This window comes from Clupea harengus, chromosome 16 (assembly GCF_900700415.2).
Source record: "Clupea harengus chromosome 16, Ch_v2.0.2, whole genome shotgun sequence".
NCBI lineage: Eukaryota > Metazoa > Chordata > Actinopteri > Clupeiformes > Clupeidae > Clupea > Clupea harengus.
This window is the reverse complement of record NC_045167.1, coordinates 9,450,324-9,469,396: the sequence shown is the minus strand read 5'-3', so window position 1 is coordinate 9,469,396 and position 19,073 is coordinate 9,450,324. Positions and strand designations below refer to the sequence as shown.

The following is a 19,073-nucleotide window of genomic DNA, read 5'->3' as shown; positions in this document are numbered from 1 at the left end:
TCCCAAGAGACCCTCAGGCATTTAAGAGGCTACTGCACAAGGCCGTCAGACACTTAAGAGGCTACTGCACTAGGCCCTCAGACACTGAAGAGGTTACCGCACTAGGCCCTCAGACACTTAAGAGGTTATCACACTGGGCCCTCAGGCACTGAAGAGGTTACCGCACCGGCCCTCAGACACTTGTGAGGCTACTGTACCGGGCCCTCAGATACTCAGAGGCTTCCGCACCAGGCCCCTCAGACGCTTGGGATTACTGCACTGGGCCCTCAGACGTTTAAGAAGCTACCGCACCGGGCCCTCAGACACTTAAGAGGTTACCGCACCAGGCCCTCAGACACTTATGAGGATACTGCACTAGGCCCTCAGATGTTTAAGAAGTTACCACACTAGGCCCTCAGACACTTAAGAAGTTACCGCACTAGGCCCTCAGACACTTAAAAGGTAACTTTTTTAGGTTTACTTTTACTCAAGACAAAACCACCTTCCTATATTTTCCGTTCTCTGAATCACGGCACCCCGTTCCTCTACCATACTCACGTGTACCCTCACAGACTGCTTGCACCTCTGCAATTCCTGTTGCTATGGCTACCGCCACTCATTTGGAGGTCCGAAAGGGGGGGTGGGGGGGCAGGGGGGGCTCGGGAATGAAGGTGAGTCCCTCTGAGCGACGTGATCACCTTGAGCATGCGGGGCGAGAGAGCAACATCAAAGACGTGGCATCCAGATGTTGAGGTGGGGCTCCCATCTGCCGGTGCAAAAATTGCAGAGGAAGTGCTCTGCTACCCAGCTGTTCCTGAGCACTTTCAGCTGCTCTGATGTGCCTCTTAACCTAAACCCCGGGCTTAATTGAAAGCAGTCGGAGACAGGCACACTACCGTGTGCAGTTAGTCTGAGCTGTTCTCTCTCTCTCTCACTCCTCTCTCCAGAGAGAGGAAGGAGGGGAACTGCGTCTGCTGTCTAGACAAGGTACAGAGGTGGGCCCTGTAGGTTTCAGGTTCGTGTAGGTTGCCAGTTGCCAGTTGGTGTCACAAATCTGCCTTTTTGTCTGATGTTTTGACTAGAAACATCTTGACTAGAAATCTCTGGCCATCAGAAACACTGGACATTGACCTAATAGACCCATGCTGATACCTGGCATGAAAGTACATTTCCTAGAAATCATGTTTTGACAGCTATATGACAGGCAAGTTTTAACGTATGGCATTTGACATTTCTTTTGCACCCCATGTGTTGACAAAGTAAAATGTAATTCATATTGAATTGTTTTAACATACACATGAATTAAATCTTGACATACACAAATATGTTGGAGTTGGGCTGGTATTGCCACAGTGGGAGCCACCGATCGATCTTTTCATAGGGAGAATCTCCCTTTCGCTCCGTTTACACAAACAGAGGGCCTGCTTGGGAATGCCAGGCCTCTCTCTCTCTCTAAATTAGGTCATTTCACTGTAAAGCTGTGTGTGAATTCCCATATGGACAAAAGTCTGTAAAATACACATGTGTTCATTCTTACATAGTATATACGATAACAGTGTGTTAACAGAAATAATGATGTCCCCTTTTATATACAGTAATAGAGATGTACATTTCATACATTTTTGTATGAAATGTATATGCAAGCTCTTTAAGTATTAAGTACATGACAAGAGTGATTTCTATATTTGTTTACAGGCCGTTTCCATATGGGTTTTTCACAGGTCCAAAAGATCTACACAAATATGTTGGAGTTGGGCTGGTATTGTTTGGTATTAGTTGGTATTTACTTTCAGCAATTTTTTGTCACTATTCCGCAGCACTTTTAGTTTTCAGCTGCAACGGTGTGACACGTTTGCTAACTCCATAAAAATATATTTTGCTGGCTGGCTCATTAGGCTGGAATAAAAACATCATGAAACACCTGCTCTTACAAACTCCCAACATTGCGCCCTCGATCTCTCATATCTTATCTCATTTCAGTGGTCGGTCATAAATCTCCACTAGGAGTGTCAGTCAGAGTATTTCACTTTCACTGGCTCTGATTGTTACTTTTGTGGGGCCTTGTAAGCTGCCTGCACTTCTGTGTGTGTGTGTGTGTGTGTATGTGTGTGTCTTTTACTCGCCTTAAGTGCCTGTGTTTTTCCCCATTGCACATTTTTTACACCTCGTTCCAACTCGTCGACGGGATTTATGGACATCTTTGTGTTTTTAACAGCATCTCCAGACGGCACCAGCCAGAATCGGATCCCCACAGGCCCTTTTCTCTGTTTCCTCGGTATCATATCCCTCTGCTGGGTGTGTTACAGCACTATCACTCCCTCTTAGCGGTTAACACGAAACATACTGTAATACCGGGCCAGATAGTATTAGACTCTTGAACGGATCCAGCCCAGACTCAGCCCGGAACTGACCCAGATGGGGACCAGCTGTATTCCTGAGTCAACTGCATATAAGGGACAATGTATAGTCCGCTGGTCAGTATCGGAAAATAAATCCAGACAGGATGAACAGGACCCCAACATGCAGCGGATCTCACTCATTACAAGGTCACGAGCCAAAACAATAAAACTCTTTTTAATGATTTTGTTGCCGTTTTGTGGCTTCACACAAATAGAACTTTAAAGTTTCAGGTGTTCCGTAGCAAAGTATTACTTGCTGACTACTTGAATTCCTTGTGCTATTGGTTAGAGATTTCCCATATAGTATGTAAATAATACTGTATTTTTGCACTTCTGATTAGATGCTAACTGCATTCCATTGGCTTCGTGCCCGTACTCTGCACAATGACAATAAAATTGAATCTAACGTTACATCATCTAATCTAATCTATCTGGGACTTTGTACATAGTGAAAGCTACACTCCAGTATGTCATACAGAGTACAAGGCTTTTTGTCTTATCCACAGCTGCAGAGGAATGTGCACAACCAAGGATGAGGAGAGACAGTTGACTGGTGTGGTTTTACCCTCGTCTGTAATGAGATGTCGCTCCCATGGTGTAGCAAAATCAGAAGATCATAAATCCACGAACATCTTATGGATCAGAGGCAGCGCCATTTTATATGAGCTTCTATCGGATATATCAGGATCCAGTGTCCTGGATTTTACGCACAGTTACCCTATAGGCAGGTCTACAACACATCCTCATGCTTTCAGTTAAGAAAGTTGGCAGTTTTCATTTGTACTTCGTTCTTACATCCTTCGATGTTGTCCCCATGGTCGAGCAAATGCAGAAGATATAAGCAAATGGCATATGCTGGTCGTGTGGCTCCTGAATGGGACCCATTACTCTGTGGGGTTGTCAAACCGCATATGTAGTGTCGTTCATTTTATTCATTCACACTGAAAAATTCAGTTATAAATTCAGTTAAGAAAGTTGACAGTTTTCATTTCTTAACATTTGTTCCCTGAAGGTGCAGCAAACCTAGATGATAAACTGATACAGCCTTGTGCTACGGGACCCCTATCCCATGTCAGTTAGCACTGATGTGTAGGGTCAACAGTGAAGCAGAGCAGAAATATAGACATGCTAGACAGTTCTGTCTGGCCATACACTTAAAAAGAGAGGGGAGGTGGGTGGTAACCGTAGAGAAATTGACTCCGTCTTTAGCAGTCAGACTAACCACTGTTGCATTTAATCGGTAAGCCACCTGCTACCTCAGAACTCATAGGACGATGACAAGTTCATAGCCAGATGAAACTAAGACACGAAAATCATTAGACGGATAATCAAATGACATAATATTGATTGCTATCTTCCTACCATTAATGGTAAAAAAATTACCATTAACCTCTAGCAGCTGTTATAATCCAAAGTGTGCAAGTATGTGTGCTGCAGGGAGTCAGACCCTTGGACCTAACCTGCTCGAACCAGTTGAGCTACAGCTACATATTCATGTCAGGTTCTGTTTTATTTGGTGTCATGATTTAAAATTCAGTGGAAAAAGCTGCGGTGGAGCAAATGATAGGCTGAACTCTGACCTCTGATGCTGTGTCAGTGTGGTGGTGTAAAGGACAGTGACTCAGCTGTGTGTGTATGTGTGTGTGTGTGTATGCAACAACGGAAGACATGTGGAGCGTACTGATGAAGAAACCCTTCACCACACTAAGAGGATGTGGGTTGTAACTTTTAATTAAGTAAATACACGTGTCTCTGACAGTAGTCCTTTACTTCTCTGCGGATCACCTTTGATCACAGAGCTAACCGCTAACCATCTCAAGACAGTCGTAGGTAGACCCGACTCCTGAGTGGTCCGCTCCACTTGGGAGAGCCTCATCAGAGAAACATGTCGTGGTGGGTACTGAGGAAAACTTCCACTCTGGAAAGTTACACTCTTGTAAATACACACTGTTCTCTCCCGACAGCTGTTTCCTTCATTGAAACAGGAGGCCCTCGGACAGATCGTAATGGAATCCAGACTAATCCAAATTCCCTGACGATAATTACCCCAACCCCATTAGGCCCCCGTAAAGGTTTTTTGATGTGACACAATGAAATACCAGAGACAGACTGTGGTGGCTGGTAGCAGAAGACGGCCATTAAACATTCTGAACATTGTGTCTGGTCGTCGATGGAAACACTGTCTCATTGTGATGTCATTCCATGTCAAATTTTCACCTCTATGTGCCCCTGTGAGTTTTGTGGATGGCTTTGCAAATGGTCATGATTCACACACTCTTCCTTTGAATTGATTATAATGTAATGTTCTACCATACCACTTGATTGTTGTATGAAACTATAATGTATACAAGTACTTATTATGAGTTACGTGGCACAGTCTACATCAAATGACCTTTACAATAGAAATATGAGTGGGTAGCACTTGTAGTGTCATGTGGTGTCACTTGTGGGTTGTGAACGTCAAGTTGTGTAAGTGCATTCTAATACAAGTTTGCCTCTGTGGAAAATGCTTAAAGGCACTACTTGCCTAAATGAAGAGCTCTCAGATAAAGGTACCTTTATAAAAACCCACTTGGAACCTGTTGGGCTGTATGCTTTGATCAGTCATGTTGCCAAAGGGGTCTCTGTTGAACCTTTTCCATGTAAGGACCCTTTCATTAGCGATAATCAATCTAAGCAAAGTGTATGAGGTTTCTGAGTTAAACCTTTAGAAGCTGTTCTTTGGGGGCATTAAAGGAGAAATACACGAATCAGATATTGTACATGACCTTTACTTTCCTCTCTTAATTCCTCTTCACTGAAAAAAGTTATCATAAAAAATCTCATCCCCCTCCCCCGGTTGGATACACATATTTCTAAACTTAAGTTTGCAGACTCACTGTCTGAAGCCACCGCGCAGACATGGCACCAGAGATCAGGGTCCAACCTATCATTTGGTCTGCCGCTTCCTCTGCCAGTGTTTCCTCTAGTCATCGCTACTGACAGATACACGGCCATTCTCAATCATTATCCAGCTACACAAGTCCAAGGAGCGGAATAATCACAGGCTCTGCAAAAGATAGAAAATAAGATATGTTCAAGAAATGAACGACGAACTGTCAGTGCAACACAGTAGTGTAACTGACCTGCAGTTTAACCGATCTGTAAGCATTTGCATCCATCGAGTCTCCTGTATATATTTGCCGATGCATGTCTAGGGACAATCATATGATACCATACCATGTCAAATGTCAACAAGCTGTTCCCAAATGTTCACTTTATTCCCAGTGTGGCAAATTCATGTCTGGCCAAGGGAAACTAGTATAAACCAGATATTTCATGTCTGAAGGCCAAGGGAGACTAGTACGTATATACCAGATCTTTCCCACTGCTGGTAAGGCTTACAATTCAGCTCTTGAGTCGTAATGATAGGTAGGGAATATGCCTACGAATCTGCAGTCATTCATGTCCTGCCTCCTACCACATGGTATTTTATTCTTTCTGTGTGTGTTTTGAGTGTCATTCTTAGGGCATCTTCTTGCTAACTGTGTGTGGTCAACGAGGTGTAGGAACAGGATTTCAGAAGGGGGAAAAAAACTGAATAAATAAGTATTTTGCTGCTGGGGGATTTTCGTCATTAGGCAGTTCATTTCAATGTGAATGGAGAGGCATTGTAGCTGATCCAAATAAAATCATTTATACATTTATATGAAACAAATGGGAAACCACTAAGCTACTGTTGGCTACTTTTGAATACTGTTCTTTTGCTCTTTTCTTCTTCTGTTCTTTTTCCTCTTTTCTTCTTCTGTTCTTTTTTTTCTGTGGTGCTTCTTGGTCGTGTGTATCAAAGTAATGACTGGAGAATCTTTAGATGATGTAACACATGTGCAATAGCATCTTTAAAAATACATTTTTATTTTAATACATGAATTTGCAGTCAAACACGCAAAACTAATAACCTTTGGATAAAAGCAGATTTTTTATATATATATATATATTGGGTCTGATGGCCAGTCAGCCCTCAAGCAGGTGGTTTCAAATGAGTTGCCCGCCCAGTCATTTCACTCCAAACAAACCCTCCTATCCCGGCCCGCTTTGGCCTCCACAGGCCCGTTTCATGTGGATGGGACTCTGTGCGGTTCCGTCGCCAGGGGACCCTTTCCAAAACCCGTGTGGGTCACGGTCCCCTCGCTCCCCTCCATCTGTGCAACTCATTGGGCCGCCATGCACGGCTTTGATGTGGCCGCTTCAGAGAAGCCCTACAAGAAATGAGGAGATCAGAAAATGTGGGATGGCTGGATGTGCCATTTGTCCCTTCTCAGCCACTGTACCCCCCACGAATAGAGTTAAGTGGAATGTCAGGAACATCAATCAGGTTTCTCTCCCTTATTGTCAACAAGGTAATTGGATTTTATTAACATGTATCGTATCCAAGTGTTTCTCATGAAATTACTTCAAAAAAAATATTGTTGTTCCTTGAACTGTTTTTCAAATTATTTTTACAGTCGTTAATGTCACACTATAATGTCAGTGGACTTAATCAGGGTGACGAGTGAGACTCATAGAGATAGACATGGACTTAGACAGTCAAACAGTCTTGATATTTGACCTCTTTGCATATCTGCCAGGAATTAATCAATAGAAAAAGGTTATTTGACAAAAACTGACTGCTGAGTCTTTTGACTGATGCTTTGATACGATTCAATCGGGCAGTAGTTCATTTTTTCCCACATGTAGGGCTCCACACATGTAGCGAAAAAAACAGGAACAGAAATCTTTCAGGTAGCTGAAAATATTTAATCGCCTTCCATATTTGCGTAACGTCTCTGCCATATGTCTGCGTAGCCCACTCCTTTATTCAAACGCTCGGAATGTCGCACAAAGGTGTTTGTAGGTTACTGAACCGTGACTCACACACCCTTTTCATCTGAACAATCATCCTGTCTGTCTTGCTTGCCCACACACACACACACACACACACACACACACACACACACACACACACACACACGTGTGTGTATTTTCTATTAAAGGGTTTCCCCAAAGTATTTTCACAATGTGTCATATGTGCCATGTCTGACCGTCTGGCAGTTTACTGTAAATGACGGAAAATCCATTGTAAATCCGACTCTCGTCTGGTGAAGCCCTCGCGCACATAATTACCATTTTTATTATGTCGTATCCATTACATAACCGCATGGAGCATTTCGTCCTGGTCAGACAGAAAATTGTAGTGCATATACAAAAACACAAGCCTATAAGGTGAGTGTTAAAAATTACACACTTCTATTGTCAGCTTTAGAGGGGGAAAAAATGACTTCTGAAAGATTTCCAAAACATCTGGTACAGGCATTGTGTGTGTAACACTAGGGCAATATTTAAAAGTAGTTATCATACCATATGAGTAATCTGATAGTTTCCTTAAAAAATGTGGGGCCACGTAATAGTCCCTGTTGTTATTTTAGAAGTATTTTGATACACTTAATGGTCACTGATAGAATATCATATCGTTCAGCTGTTGTGATTCCCTCTCAGTGTAACTGCCCAGACAGTGTGTTTTGACTAAAAGGTGACTCAGTCGGTCTCATGTCCTGTGTCCTCATGTCTGTGTCCTCACGGGCTCTGTGGTGTCCGAGACGGTGTTCCCAGACCGTCCGCCTCCGCTTTCCACCGTGTTTGTTCCCAGCACACGTCTCAGTCGAGTACCACCGCCACACACACACACACACACTCACTCTCACACACACCATCGCCCCTGTGCCGAGGATGTGGGATTTCTACGTAAGGGAGGACGGGCACAGCTGGCATGGCTGCCCACGTGAGAAGGGAATGCCTGCTTCTCCGGGTTCGCTGCCAGAGCCACTGGCACGTACACGGGAACTGGCCCGGCCGCAAGAGTGTGAGTGGCAGTTCTGGTGCCGCCCTTTTAGACATTAGACAGGTCGTCTGAAGGGAATTCCCGCTCGTGGTCGGAATGCTGGAATCGCCGCCACCCTCTTCCCTGCTGTCTCATCCTCCTGCTAGATGCTCCCCCTCTCTTTCTCTCTCATCAAGTCAAGGAGACATCAGTTTTCCTTTTTTTATAGTCAAGACATGACTGAGTGCTGTGCATTAAATCTTATGATCTGTGCAGTAGGTAGTGTTCCATTGTAGCCGTTTGGTGTGTTTTTTTTCTATTAATTAGCTAATCATAGCTGATCTGTCAGCTCTTTGAGAGAAGTTCAGTTTGACATTTTACAGTACCCAGTAGTGTGTGTGTGTGTGTGTGTGTGTGTGTGTGTGTGTGTGTGTGTGTGTGTGTGTGTGTGTGTGTGTGTGTGTGTGTGTGTGGGTGTGTGTGTGTGTGTGTGTGTGTGTGTAGGTGTGTGTGTACATGTGTATGAAAGAGAAACAGTTTCCCTTCAATACAATCTTCATACAATTTCGGATGAGTTTGAGGACATGATCAAAATTAGACCTCACCAAGGCTGGGTCGCATAATGACAATTAGACGCATTTTTAGAAAGTCGTTACAAAACACTATTCAAAGTCATTCTTTGGTAACATCCCTGCATTCCATCTGAACTGATAAACGATGGAACAAAGTAGACTGTGCCAGAATTGCCAGGGGTGTGGTTGTAAGATCTCTAACGACTGACTTCTGCCTCTGAAGTGTGTGAGAATGAAGACGTGGAACAGAGATAAGACGCTGGCTCTCTTCTCCTCTCCTCTCCTCTCCTCTCCTCTCCTCTCCTCTCCTCTCTTTGATTATCGGATTTTCCAACCCAAAAAGAGAGCGTCTCTATCATTTAGCAATGACTATGAATGGAGTTCCATAAACCTATGTCCTAAGTCACTAATAACGGTAGAGGATCAGTTCGGGTTTACTTGTGGCGCAGTACAATAACTGTGGTACACTTTACACTTTACATTAAGTGTTCTTATTACAGTATACTGGATGTAAGTGAGTAAGTTAGTATCTTCTCAAGAAGTGCATAATGTTTTGCATGACTAATCATAAACCTAACCCTAACCCTTACCCTGAGTACACCTGGTAACAACATTGCTCATATAGGAAGTATGTTGTCCTTATCAATTAATTAACCTTAGGACACTTGAGATAAATTAGGGCTGTAAACTTGTATCAACCAACATTCAAACATAGCCAAATCCCAGAGAACAGGTTGGAGAACAGACTGTACTGCAATTCACTGGCGTGTAACATCACATTTTGAACAAGGAGTGGTGTTTTTGGAATAAGTCTTAATTCCCATGGCAATCCTCTATCCTGTTAATTGTATATGCACCATGGAGGTTTGATAGTGCAAACATGTCTTTGCTGAGTAATAGTGGCCTCCTTTGAGCTAATATCTACTAATAGCAAGGTCTTCATTAATTGCAACAACATGGCACTAGACTGCCTGCTACACTGCGTAGCTTTAAGAGAGACGGTCCCCGATTGTTTTTGCGGCCTAAAATAGGAAAGAGAAGAAAAATAATATTTCTGAGTGTGTTTTACTTATCCCCGCTAAAGCCTTGGTGGATTAGCGTCCACACTCATGACTCAAGTCAGATCATTGATCAGAAAAAGGGGGAACGAGTTTGTATTAAGGAACATTTTATGTCATCTGTTGATGTTCGCCCTCGTTTCCAAACGCATGCGAGGTTGGGAAAGCATTGAGCTGAGTGGGCCGAAGCCCATCCTTGTGGTCTATAGGCTGTGGTTAGGCCTGTTTCATCATTGTCCCAGAATTCCCTCATGAAAGCAAAAAATAAATAAGAAAATCATTCTCCTGAGAGTGCCTTGTGGATCTAATGTCATACTGCTTTAAACCCACTGGTTGTTTCTTCAGACCAAATGAAATTTTGTTCATATTGACACGATTCAGATTTCTTTGGTTGTTGGGTGGGTTTTGGGAGGCCTGACATACTCCCATGTTACTCACTGTACAGTACCATTAAGAGGGCTGTTCACCTCCCACACACACTTTAACCAGAGTGTATTCTGCAGCACACCAACCAACCGCAGCACAAAGCTAAACACATGGGAGGAAGTCTTCCCAGCATCCCTTGGCCAGTCTTGTGTGTGTTTGTATATGTGTGGGGTTGGTTGTGTTGGTGTGTGTGTGTGTGTGTGTGTGTGTGTGTGTGTGTGTGTGTGTGTGTGTGTGTGTGTGTGTGTGTGTGTGTGTGTGTGTGTGTGTGTGTGTGTGTGTGTGTGTGTGTGTGTGTGTGTGTTTGTGTGTGAGTGATAACCAGTCATGGTGACCTGCTGCCTACGTGTGGTTGACACCATTTTCTCTTTGTTTTTTCCCCCTCTCCAGCAACCCACGCCAACGTTCCCCGTGGTCGTGAAGATGGGTCACGCTCACGCAGGCGTGGGAAAGGTAGGACCCCACCCAAACCCCAACCATCAGTGCACTCCCCCTTCCCCCCCCCCCCCCTTCCCCCCCAGACTGCAATACTGACATCAGCACCCTGTGAAAAACAGCTTATTTTATGTGTAAACACCCAGCTTGAGGAACGTGAAACAATCCATGGGCGGATTGCAAGACCTCTAGTGCTGGCAAGATGAAAGACCGCCTGAAGCGGGCAATCCATTTCATTCCCTCTTATCAGGGCTGGATGGTGTGAAGTTATGCTCTGTTGGATCAGACTCTCTCTCTCTCTCTCTCTCTTTCTCTCCTTCTCTCTCTCTTTCTCTCTGTGTGGCTACAGCCTTCTTGAAGGTTCTCTCTGCACTTTCTTCTCTGGGAAAAGGGGGGGCCGTGTGTGTGTGGAGGGGGGGGGGGGGGGGCTTTCGAGGGACTTCCCAGGGTGGGAGTGGGCGATGGTTTAGAACAAGCACGTTTATCAGCCCTTCTGTCCAGGGACCAAGGTTGAGAAACCGAATCCTGCCAAAGCAACTCCCAATGTCATGATGCAGTGTTTGTGTGTGCGCTGCACATGAACAGCCTGTTCCTGGGACTCCCACTGGCCCATAGCCACCATTAAGGGCACAGAGGCCTGTGAGGTAGTGTAGGTGGTTCGCAGAAGTTAGGCTTCAGGTCCTGTCACAGAAGCATAGCCACTGCTTGCCCCTCAAGCAACATTATGTATCAGATATTACGTTTTTTGTTTTTTTCATTTGGAACCTCATTTTCAAAGTGTACTTACAGCCGTTACAGATATGGCCTCCCGTTCTGTATCAATCACTGAAACACGACATACACTAACTTGAGCACCATCACACACCAGGGGGGGTACTCAATATGGGTTTATGAATGTGCTGTTTCTACTTGAAAGAAGTCATAGGACTGGGGTACTACTTGCAACATCTTCTGAATACAATATCCTAGTTAATAATGGCTTATCTGATCATCAAATGACATAAGCCCTCATTTTAGTGTTGATGCTTTAGTAGTGCCTGTGCTTATCCCCTGCTGCCATAGATGTGAAATGCACAGTCTGTATGAGTCTCCATGGCAACTTTTATTAATATACCATTGGCTTATTGTAGTCATGTGATCATAAACATGTAGTGGTGCACTTAGCACTCAGCAAACTCACACACTTCTTCAGTGCGCTCAACTGCACCTCACTATCACCTGTTTGTTATGAACACCTCACCACCGCAGATTAGTACACGTAGGATTGACACACCTGCACAGCTAGGGACTCTCAGCTACAGGCAAGAATGCAGCTAATTAGGTCATTAGCAGCTACGCAGACGCACGCATACAGACACACTCACGCACACAAATTCTACTAACTCGAAAGGCAACAAAAGCCCAAGGGGGGGGACGAGGAGTCCCCTCACCGGCGCCACTCAGTGTGGGAGGGGGGCAGTCGATGACCCCCTGGGCCGCAACCAAAAGTCCACTCATGGGTACAGAGGCAAAAGGGGGGGGGGGGGGGCTCTCGCCCTACATGACCTCCGTTATGACCAGGCTCCCCGTGTCCCAACAACAACTGGAGTGCTTCAACATTCCTGCTAGCCTTCCCTTCCTTGAGAACTCCCTTAAGAGAGTTCCCTTGATCCTTTTAACCTCTGCTGACCCTGAAGGAACGAGGGCAGAGGGAAAACTACAGAGGGAAAGAGGCGAAAAAGAGAGAGAGAGAGTTAGACGGAGACAGAGTAATGTGAGAGAGAAAGACAGCGAGAAACAAAACAAAAAGAGCGAGATAGAGATGTGAGAGAGAGGGAGAGAGTAGAAAGAGAAGCATGAGAGAGAGAGGAGTAAAGCGAGAGAAGAGAGGGAGAGAGGAGCGTGAGAGAGAGAAGAGAGGGAGGCCGTAAGGAGGCGGCTGTCATGGAAACAGGCCATCCCTCATGTGATGTTCTCTGTGCTCTATTTGGCCCCTGAGCAGACTGTGCCTCACGCCGCTGCCGAGGGATTTCCCTCCGCCACTCTTCTCCGCCGTCCTGCATAAACAGGACAGGCAGCGGCTATTTACATTCATTCATTACTTTTAAGTACACAGCCGCCCACTGCACAGGAAAGGAACACTTTTAATCAGTGTCCATACCCCCCGGGATGCAAACCCATGACCTTTTGTTCAGCACAGAGTTGCTCAGCATGGGGTTGGATCAGTAAATAAATGTGTTTTACTGACCCCAAAGCTTTGATAGGCTGAATGAATCTATAACAAAAACAATATTTCTGTCAAATAGTTCTATAGTTTTATATTTCTAGGTGTGTCACACTGTCAGCAATTAATATAGAGATGATACATAAGGGAAATTCGTTTGTGTATTGTGATTATTTGAATGGTCAAAAAAGTGCCATGTTGTATCCTGATGGCAGTGGTATTTTGCCTAGGGTGTCTAGGGTGACTAGTGAGAAGCAATGCAGTACAAATAAGCGTGTAGCATAGACTCTATTCCCTTTAAAACATTGTCATGTTTGAATATTCTGTCTGTGTCTACGTTGCAGAGGACACACAGCAAGGTCAGAGTGGGTTGCAGAGGACACACAGTAAGGTCAGAGTGGGTTGTAGAGGACAGAGGACACACAGCAAGGTCAGAGTGGGTTGATGACCCTGGCCTCCCAGTAGCCCTGGTCGTGTGCACCTGCCTCTAAACACCCTCCTCCTCTCCTCTCCTCTCCTCTCCTCTCCTCTCCTCCTCTTCTTCCTCTTCCTCCTCCTCCTCTCCTCCTCCTCCTCGTCTCCTCTCCTCCTCCTCTCCTCCTGATGGGATTAACAGCAGAACAGGAGACTCAGGGAGACAGACAGCCTTCATACACTTATTTCCACGTTTCACTGGGTATCACCTGGGACATGACTGATTCCATACCCGCCCCCCCCCCCCACACACACACACACACACACACATACACACACACACACACACACACACACACACACACACACACACACACAGGCAAGTTCATACTTTAAACACTCTCTCTCTCTTTCACACACACCAACACACACATACACACACACACATGCATGCACACACATGCACAGTCTCTTTTTCTCTCTGTTCACACACTCTTTCTCCATCTCTATTGCACTCAGTCTCTCTCTCTCTCATTTTCATTTTAATTCAGTTCCTCCTTCCCTGCCTCATTTTTCACTCTTGTGGTGTCAGCCTTGCTCTATACCCTCCCCTCTTCATCCCCATTATCATTTCTCTTCTCTCATTCTCGATCCCCCTTCCTCTGTTTCTCACCCATTCACTCCACACACACCCTAACCAACCAACCCCCCCCCCTCACACATACACACACACACACACACACACACACACGTCTGTCCCACCTTCTTACTCTACTTTCCCACACGGCCCTCTCCCCCAGCATTAGTGGTCTAGGGGCATCGGTCATCCCAGCTGGCGCCAGAACCGGGCATCTATCTTCCGCCTCCCCCAGAACCCAGATAGTGGCTCCCGCTGTGAACATCTCTGGGTCCAGATCTGCCCCGGTACCGTCAGATCTGCACCTGATCTGCGCCGGTTCTAGCCCCCCAGGTCCCCTTAAGAGCCACATACACCTCTCTGGGTATGGATCACACCAGCAGTGACAGTAATGGGCCGGAGCGAGGTGATGAGCTCGCTGGATATTATCAGCATAATAGGCTTAAGGAAAAAGACATTACCGCAGAACGTGCATTAAAGGCTGGTGATTAATACAACTGGGAGCCTCGTCGCTGCACTGCAGTGCGCTGCCCAAGTGAGATTAATCGTGCATTCCGCCTCGCAATAGCCGTCATTACTCACAATGATGTGGAGGCTTTCCAAAGAGATCGCAGGTGCTGTTGTTTCAAACAATATTTGGCTTGTCATGTTCGATACGAGCGAATCACATTATTGATTAGCACGTTAGTGGTATAATCTGGAATAATGTTTGCTCAGGACATGGAAGACATATGTATTGGTTTCATTGAAACCCGGTGGTAGCCAGCTGGTTGTAATGCGTTCTCGACCGACGCTAGTTTTCAGTGGGAAATTTTTACAAAACACTTTTTTGCCCTCAGATGAAATTGACTGTGGTTTAAAGGTGCAGTACACAATTCGGATCCAAAGAACTTTTTGACAAATTCAGGCAATTGCTTCTCACACCCCTGTAGCAGTCCGTTCTGTGTGTGCGCTAAAAAAATTCTCTAGTGTTTATGCACAGTCCTGGCTCTGTATATGAGAATCATGCGAAATGGCTCGGACCAAGCCATACGCTGTTCCAGCCAATCAATATGCTGCTTCAGCAGCTCAGAAGGGAGGGATGTAATTTGATTGGCTATTGAGCTCAAATATCAACAACCTTTCGACATAATCGTGGACTGAACCTTTAACCGTGTTTATGTCTTTGCCCCCTGTGCAGATTAAAGTGGAGAACCAGGACGACTTCCAGGACATCACCAGTGTAGTCGCTCTGGCCAAAACCTACGCCACTTCTGAGCCTTACATCGACTCCAAGTACGACATCAGGATCCAGAAGATCGGGAACAACTACAAGGCCTACATGTAAGGCAGCACAAACCTCATTCCCACTCTGTGTGTCCCCGTCTGTTTATCTCTGTCCATCTCTGTGGTTTCCTTTCTAACCAGCCATGTTTTACATTTTGGCTATGCAGCGGTGTATGTTGGTAGTCTTTCACGCAATAACGCTTTCAGGGCCGGATGTTGCTGAACGGGCTATTTTTAAGCGACTGGAGTATACTGGAGACGGGAGGAAGGGACAGGGAGTTCTGTTCAGCTCCGGCCTCCGACTGCAGCTCCGCTAGCTGTTTCCCAGGCTTCCAATGCCAGTTTGTGGGGAAGGATGCTGCCGGCGCCACGCCGACAGCGGTGCCGACGAGTCGCCACAGAGCGGGCATCTCATATTCTCTTTCCCTCTCGCCCAACTCCATATGAACTAGGGCACTTCAGACCAGCTTGAGATTGAGGTACTAGATTCGAGTCAGACCAGCTTGAGGTACTGGATTATGCACGCCTGCCAGGAGTCAGTGTGACAGCTGACAGAGTAGCCGACAGAGGTGTGATATTTGCACCAGACAGGTTCATGGCAGAGGAGTGTGTGTGAACATTCCAAGGGTGGTTTTCTAACGAAAGACTATACCTCAACCTCTCCAGTTGCCCGTGGTGTCAGTGAGAGGGACGATCAGTCTGCTTCAGTTCCTCCAGTGGTAAACATATCTGTTGTTTCTTTTAGATACGGAAAGTAGACCTTACAGGTGTGTTTGAGACTTTGTGGGTGTTTAAAACATAACATTGCATCACCAACAAACACCTCAGTCAGTGGCCATGTTTGTAGGATGTCCTCAACAATCCTCTGGCTCTGTTAGTGGTTGCAGTAGTGTTTTAAAATGGCACTGCGTCTTCCATAGTTGAAGTCTACATATTTAGCTCATAATTTTGTAGTGACAGCTGTACACAGCAGGACTATTATTTATTATCATAATAATAAGCACTCTTCAAAAAACATCCTACGCAGCAGTTGGGTGAAGTCTTCATAGGACAATGCTTTCAGTGCTATGACATCTAAAAACCCAGAAGATTTGAATTTTGTTTTGCTTTATTTTATTTGTTTCCCCAAGATCTCACATCAAAGCTTGTGAGGGTTGTTTTTTACACTAAAGATCCTTTTTTTTATGTCTCTCCCTCTAAACAAACAGCCGAGTCATACCGCCCCCACCCCCCCACCCCGACCCTCGACAACCACCCACACCCCATTCCATTCTTATCATCTCTGTCACGCTGAATGAAAAACAGAGCTGTGGCCAACACCACCCACCCGGCCTCCAGCACCTTTAGATGTTTTCACTTGTTTAACCACAGCGGCAGTGGCGGCGGCATCAGCAACAGCAGTGGGCCCCAGCAACGGCGGCGGTGGCGGTTCGGATGGGATGGGATGTGATGACTCAGAGCTCAGAGCTGCCTTATCTCCTGTCCCTCCAGGCAGCTCGCCCCTCGCCTCACTTTGACCAAACGCTCCGTCCGCTACCGCCTGCGTGGTGGACGTGTGTTTGTAATCCTCCCAGACAGTCCTCGGGGGATGATGGGTATTGGGGGGGGTTTGTCTGGGGAGGAAAATGAGAAACAGAAAAATGAGTCGTCACATTACTTACACCTAACGGAGGGCCTCTGCCGGAGCCCTGCCTCTGTCCACAAGGCCAGAAGCTGGCCGGCAATGACTAATGGTGTCCCTATTACCGGTGTGAGGACGGGCAGACCTCTGATTCATATCCTGCACTCTTCTCTTGTGTTGTTTTATGTTTTATGTTTTGTTTCGTTATGTGTCGTTATGTGTCGTTTTGTCAGGAGGACGTCCATTTCAGGCAACTGGAAGGCCAACACAGGTTCCGCTATGCTGGAACAGATTGCCATGACGGACAGGTGAGCTGTTTTGATACTCCAAGAACAGTTTAGTCTCTGACTGAAAAAAAGAGAGGATATTGTTAGACATAGGTATCTCTTTCTAAGCTAAAATGTAGTCATGGTTGAGCATTAGTGACTCTAGTATTAATGTCTGGATCTATAAACAGAAAGACATTAGTGAGTGTGTGTGTGTGTGTGTGTGTGTGTGTGTGTGTGTGTGTGTGTGTGTGTGTGTGTGTGTGTGTGTGTGTGTGTGTGTGTGTGTGTGTGTGTGTGTGTGTGTGTGTGTGTGTGTGTGTATGGGTGGGAGGGAGGGAGTGTGTCAGTGAGTGTGTGAATATTTATGGTTGAGCATGCTTGATAAACTCTACTAATAAAGTCTGGAATTGGAAACAGAAATGTGAAATTAATGTGTAATTAATGTGTGAGTGAGGACTACATTAACTTGAACTTTACTTGACTGTATTAACGTTAACTTTGTGGACATGTTCCTGCAGATATCGGCTGTGGGTAGACTCCTGTTCTGACATGTTTGGAGGCCTGGACGTTTGTGCGGTGAAGGCCGTCCATGGGAAAGATGGCAATGACTACATCATTGAGGTACTAAAGAGAAGCACCCATGCATCTGGCTACTGTTGGGAGTTCCGTGTTATTTTATGGTCTGGTGTACAGTAATGTTGGGTGTTCACAAGTCTGGATCAAATAAATAAAACATAAAAAAACACAGCGGGTGATTTCTCGACTAGACTAAACAAAGCACAGTGGAGCCCTCCCCTTACGCTTCTAAAACTCCTGATTCAACTCGCACGTTTGCACGTCCCAATCAGCAACTGATGACAGACATTTTTATACATCCTTACAGTCAAAATACTTTCTATTATTATTTATATAAAACAAAAATTTTATAGGGGATTTTGCAGGACAGTAGAGACAGAGAGGAGATGGGTGAGGAAAAAGAGAGGGGGTGTGGTGCCAGGAAACGGCACAATCTAGCTTTAAAGCTGCGTCCTTGAGAAGTGCAGAGTCTATGCGTGTCAAGGTCACACGGACAACCACTTGTGCCATGACCTTGACAAGTCAGAGTCAGAACATTTTGACTTGGATGAAGACAAACACCCATCAAAACATTAGGCAAGGTAAGGAATGTTTATTTATAAAGCACATTGGTAATCCAAAGCGCCTTACAAATGAGCGGATAAATCATCAGTTGCTTGTTTGGCACCCTGCAAGGGAGCGTAAACAGACAGACTCTTAGTTCCTCGAATGCTCCATTCCACACATCAGCACACTCTGCTCTCCGCTTCCTGGAGGTAACAGCTGAAGTGTAAAAGATGTGTTTAAGAGTGGCGATTTGGGCTCTTAACATCTCCGCACAAAAAAAAAAAAACCTCCCTCTTGGGTTTGTTTTAGGTCTGCCCCTAAGCTCTCTAACATCTGTTTTGCCTGGCAGGCCAAAACCAGCTCCCCAGAATGGCATTTGGCTACAGGTCTCTCTCTATAGGATCAACAGTGTCTGGACTCCCAAAGCCACTCAAACAGACACTTCAAATATGCTCTAATGGCAGATACATGATCTCCACATTCATTCGGTTCATTGCAGGTCACCAAGACAATAGCTGTTATTGTTTTTTTTTCATTGTTTTTTTTTAAGGGAGTCTAACCTTCACATTCAGTCCGTCTGTTTTGAGAGCATTTACAGTAAGGCTCCACTGGGAATGGGCGTTGACGTTTGATTTCATTACCAGACGCTCCGTGGCGTCATTTCTTTGATGTGCTGTAATATAGCCGAGTACGAGGAGGAACCGGGCCTCAGAAGAACAGCACAAAAAATAGGGGGAACAGACTTATAAGCCAGCAGGGCCCAAGACACCCAGTCTTCATCCAGGCCTGAAAATCAAACAATAAGGCAATAAATCTAAAGAGCCTGGGAACACGGG

The 19,073-nt window shown here is 45.4% G+C and overlaps 1 protein-coding gene across 2 annotated transcripts in view; it reads left to right on the top strand.

The window, feature by feature from the left end:
• Positions 1 to 19,073, top strand: part of LOC105912489 (synapsin-3) — a 109,034-nt gene that overhangs the window by 76,408 nt on the left and 13,553 nt on the right. For both annotated transcript variants that reach the window (XM_031583305.2, XM_031583306.2), the window contains 4 exons: positions 10,661 to 10,723; positions 15,140 to 15,282; positions 17,080 to 17,154; positions 17,634 to 17,736. In XM_031583305.2, the coding sequence (XP_031439165.1) occupies positions 10,661 to 10,723; positions 15,140 to 15,282; positions 17,080 to 17,154; positions 17,634 to 17,736 (384 nt within the window). The remainder of the gene's footprint in view (positions 1 to 10,660; positions 10,724 to 15,139; positions 15,283 to 17,079; positions 17,155 to 17,633; positions 17,737 to 19,073) is intronic.